At 27.6% G+C, this 5499-nt stretch overlaps 1 protein-coding gene across 1 annotated transcript in view; it reads right to left on the bottom strand.

The window, feature by feature from the left end:
- LOC108685030 (odorant receptor 4-like) overlaps positions 1-5499 on the bottom strand; it is an 18550-nt gene that overhangs the window by 3244 nt on the left and 9807 nt on the right. Inside the window, exons 3-7 of the mRNA XM_018189640.1 lie at positions 5331-5467; positions 5067-5199; positions 1033-1152; positions 845-962; positions 213-477 (exon numbers count right to left, since the gene is read on the bottom strand). Of these exons, the coding sequence (XP_018045129.1) occupies positions 213-477; positions 845-962; positions 1033-1152; positions 5067-5199; positions 5331-5467 (773 nt within the window). The remainder of the gene's footprint in view (positions 1-212; positions 478-844; positions 963-1032; positions 1153-5066; positions 5200-5330; positions 5468-5499) is intronic.

Genomic DNA, 5499 nt, shown 5'->3' with positions numbered 1-5499 from the left:
TATAATATTATATATATAATTTTTTAAAATATACATAACCTTATAAATAGATACTTTTTAAAGATATTAAAATATATATATAAATCATTTAATGATTTTTGTATATTGTAAAAATAATGAAAATTAACCTGACACGAAAGACTCATCGTAAGTAATAAAGGACTGGAAAATTATCGTATAACAATATAACTAACAATATATAAGTTAAATACCTGATGACTGAAAACAGTACGCAACAATGTTGCACTAGAATAGTCACGAAGGTATCGGTCGCAACTAAGATAGTAAGACGAATGGCAGTAGCTAAGTAATTATGAATCAATATGGGATAGTAGTACTTTTCGAGATCCACATAGTATTCCACATGATATGGAAATCCCACTGGTCGCGTCGAATATTCGGAAGTTACATTTTTGCCAATTATTTTCGGGATTATCGCGAGAAACGGAAAAAGGCTGCCAAATGCATACATGCCACCTAGAATCAGGCAATACCCAGTAAAAAATGACAATGGAATCGACATCGAATCGATATCGCTTTTTGACATCGATTCTATTGTTATTTCTTACTGAATACTTTGAAAGAAGTTACATATTTGTGTATTTTGAAATATTATTGAGTACTCAGATATTTATATAAAAATAAATGCGATTTAATTACTTTTCTCGTTAAATAAATTATTTTTTAATATATATTAATTTTTTATAAATATTTTACTGTGTAGCTGTCATACATCATGCAAACATAAAATTAATTGTTAGTGTAATTATTACCTAAAACAGTTTTTATGATTGATCAGTTTTAATATATAATATAATATAATATAGTAGTCGTTATTTCTTACCGGCATAGGCGATGGTAATGCTTCTTCCACTCTCCGCAAATCTATGCAAAATTTCGAATTCACTTTTGATAGTCCATGATCGCCAATCTCTTTGTATATGTATAAGAAGTATTTTGATCTACGACTTAAAATTCCATGTTTTTTTTTTACAAATGTGATCTCGTACTTAACCATGATCTTTTACATACCTTCTTCGTATTGCACGTTAAATTCATCAGCTTAATGATGCATCCGAAGTCTACAACGAGCGGTGGTATACACTCGATAATTGCATCAAAATCGCCATGTAACGTCACTAAAGCGAGTACCTTGAATCCAATACTTTGTTTGATAAAGAGATTAAAATAAAAAAATATGTTTCGCAAAATATAAAGACATATCGATTTACTTATAATTTTACTAATAATTTTAAATATTTTTAACTTTAAATTTCTATTTATATATCTTTTCATATTTCTCATTTTTTAAGTTTTAACCTTTGGTATCATTATATGAAGAAAAAAATCTTTTCAAGAACAGACATAGGTTGGTAGATGATTAATTATAAGAATCATAATGTAGAAAGTGTACCTGAGCGACGGCTTGCGTTACACCAATAAGCGATACTATTAAAAAAATAATCCGTCTATGTCTGTTTTTTTGGAAAGGCCATTGTCCTAATAATGAAAGTAGCATACGATTGATTCTATATAATCGAGACTGAAAGATATCATTCGACGTATCCATCTCCAACCCTTTTGGACTACTGCCATCGATATTGCCTCTTACAATTTTCATTCTAATAAAAAATTCTCTTAGAAATAGAAAGAGAGAGAGAGAGAGAGAGAGAGAGAGAGAGAGAGAGAGAGAGAGAGAGAGAGGGCGTAATAGATGTAGTGAATTACGAGAAATTGCCGATATTTACATGACTGATTGTTCCACTAGAATGATGAAAGGCTTAGACGATCAAACACTTATCTTAAAAAGATCTATGTTTATAATTGATTTTATGCTGATGCATCTTATAGTCGTCTTATACCTTGTAACAAGAACTTGATCAATACAATATCAGAATATTGTAAATTTAACGCACATCATGAATAGTATTGTCTCCCATATAATTTCATTCTTTGAATCATATTTTTGTTCGTAGAAATCGATAATGGACAATGGCTTAGAAATATTTCTTAGCAGTTCTTTCAAAACAGCTTAGTATTTACAAATATATAATATTTACAAATATATAGCAAAAATGTTATTTTATACGTGCATAAAGGTAGTAAAAAGTAGATATCCATTTATAATCATAATTTAAGAATTAATTATGTAAATTATAATAAATTATATAAATAAGAAATTATATAAATTATAATAAGAATAAATTATGATAAGAATAAATTATATCTTGATTATAACATTATTATTATTTAATAAAATAATTGATATAAATCATACATAGTAGAAAAAAACATGAAAATATCAAGAACGAATGTATGCCAACACTGTCACAAGTAATTTTGTATAATTCAGAAGTTTATATTTATTGTCTAATACATGTGTAAGAATATATAATCTTGCAGATTAGAATTTTTTAGAAAGAAAAATTAACTTTTAACAAAAAAATTAAGTCGAAGAGTAATTAATAGCTTAAACGCATCATCTTTTTTATATATAATGTGTAACAACGCACATAAAATGAATGAAAAGCGTAAATGATATATTTATATATGTATCACATATAACATTATCATCAATTTACGATATTTTATAAAGTTAATTATGAATTAGTTTTTATATCATAATTATCTGCGGTAGACGAGTTAGCGTCAAAGTGTGTAATAATATGTAGGAGCTTCGTAGAATATAATAGCCATGTCATCAGTACAAGAATAGTGATCATTGCACAGAAGTTAGTAAAAATGAAAACATATAAGACATGGACGCTGCATGACCTGAAAACAATTTATTCACACACGGATAGCTATTGCATATAATTATATTATGCATCATCATTATTATGCATTAATAATTTGTTATTAACAATACATTAATTTTATGTGTTTTGCATGAAATACTAATATTTAACTCTTTTACTTTTTAACTGATTTAATTTTTTTAAAATAATTTTAGTAATTATTGCGAAAAAATTAAACTTCGCCTTGACCTTAGACATATTGTTAAGGTCATGACCCTGACTAATCTCCAACAGATTTTAGTTAAGGTTTTGATCATCATTCGTTAACAAGTTATTAACAAAAGAAGTTTAAAAAAATAACATATAATTTCTACTATAACGAAAATTGTTAATCGATATATAGAATCTCGCTTTACCATATGTTGTAAAGTGTGAAATTGGTTTTGCGTGGAAAGTCGTGCGCTCCTATGGGAGAGGGAAGAATGGGGTGAATATCGACAGGGAGGAAAGCGAGATAGTTTTTAATATTATATTAAATTTTAAAAACTTCTGAAAATTCTTTTATTTTTCTAACTATATATATGGTAAAATGTGGTCTTTTTTTATTTTTACATAGAAAGAAAAAAATCTTCAAAGCCTCTCTCGGAAAGCTCCCTAGGCAATCCTAACCGGGTCTCCAAGGAGAGAACTTATACCCGGAGAGGAAAAACGCCCAATGGCCGGGTGTGCAGGACTCGACCGAGTCGCGATCCGTGCACAAGACACAGGACACACTGACTCGGACATCTATCTGTTAAAAAACTTTCCCTGAAAAGTATTACATCCCTGATACATGCGAGAGGACACTCCAGAATCATCGATATTACATCAAGGCGCGGTAAAAAGTGATCTAATGATTTTTTTTCATGTGTATATTATTCTCAAATTATATTAATAAAATAATGATAAATAAATTCCAGTAATTGAACGATAATATATGCAGCATGCTGAATCGCATTTGTTGAATGCTTGTAATTAAACTTAATTACATATAAAAAAAAATTAAAATTTCAAAGCAAATGAGAGTAAGGCACAATAATTGGTGAGCAGATTCAATCACAAAACAAAATTATAACAAATTCTTACATAAATGTGTTAAAATTCGAATTTTTTAAATTACATGTATAAATGCTATGTAATAATTTTTTGTCATGTGAATTATTCTCAAGTTATATTAATAGAATAATAAATTGATAAAGTAAATATTAATAAAAAAAAAAGTTTAAGTTTCTTTTTATTAATATTTATTTTAATTAAAGTATATTAATCAGTAGCGACATCTCTGCGCTTGGAAGTAATTGATGTTAATATAAATATTATAACATTTTTTTACAATTCCCTTATTTTTTCTTCACTTTCAAATAATACAATTTTATTATTTAAGGGCATATTTTATTATTTAAGGCATATATATCTAGAAATGGTAAAAAAATCGTTTCTTTTTTTACATATTTTATACATATTTTTAAAGTATAATATCTCAAAAACGTTTTTGTAGAATTTTAAATCAATCCGGCGACAAATACAAGAGCTATATACGGCGCATGCAAAAAAACGAATAGGTTTGAACGCGTTTAAAATGACAGGTAGAGGCGCGCCTGCGATAGGACGTTCAAGTTCGCGCAAGAAAAAGAGTCTTAAAAAAAAATTTTTTTTTCGCACCCAAAAATGAGCAACATTTTTTGTAAAACATCGTTATCTTTGACCAGATGCTATTTTATTCAAACGCAATATTTTAAAAAACGGCTACAAGCACAAGATCTATGTTTTAATTTTTTTAAACTGTCATTTTGTTTTTAGATGAGTCTTGTGCAAGCAGCAATGATCATCGCAAACTCCATTTTATAAAACGTGATGAAAATTTGAATAGCGACTCTATTTTATATTTTTCAATAAAATTTTAATGATAAAAAAATAAACAAAGATATGATCTTTACAATGGAATAAACACGACTTCACTATCCCTATCCGTTTTTCCACAAAAAATTCGTAAAATTAGGCTTCGTTTTGACTAAATATATATGCCCCCTTAATTTTCTACGAAAGAATGTTATAAAAGAAAAGAAACGTAGTCCTACGAATGTACGTTTTTAACATTCTCATTTTTGTCTATTAATAGAGTTTGGATAATAATACGTAAATATCATTAATTAGGTTTAAAACTGTTATTGCAGAGACCGTAATAACATAAAATATGATGATGATAAACGTAACACCTTAAACAAAATTAAAAATTTTGTTTTTATAGAATCATTGAACGTATACATGCTATAAAATCATTACACTTACCGCATTAAAAGTTACATATGATAATACAATAACTTTGCCCAGTTTCAGTGTCGATGGTTTTTCACTTCTCATCATTATCATTATAAGAAGTTTTCTTGCTGCTACTGGCATATTGTACCACTTTGTATTATATCTGCAAATTTTACAAGAAATCTATTAGAAATTATATCAGGTATTTATCTACTTGCTACTTCATAATATTTTTATCAATTAATATGACATATAATTTATAAATGTGTTACTTTTTTATTGTACAAAACGTACGCTGATTTAAACACTTTCTCACTGGAATCTATAATTTTCTGACCCTGCCAATTTTCGAACAATACATTAAGCAAAAGTCCATTTAAATAAACATAATTATTTATATCTCCGCTAACGTTTTCCATGTTGTTTACTATCTGTTAATCAAAACGTAATCAAACGTAAATAA

The sequence above is a fragment of the Atta colombica genome, unplaced genomic scaffold (assembly GCF_001594045.1).
Source record: "Atta colombica isolate Treedump-2 unplaced genomic scaffold, Acol1.0 scaffold145, whole genome shotgun sequence".
Taxonomy (NCBI): Eukaryota; Metazoa; Arthropoda; class Insecta; order Hymenoptera; family Formicidae; genus Atta; species Atta colombica.
The sequence above is the reverse complement of the archived record's forward strand: the minus strand, read 5'-3'. Positions and strand labels throughout refer to the sequence as shown.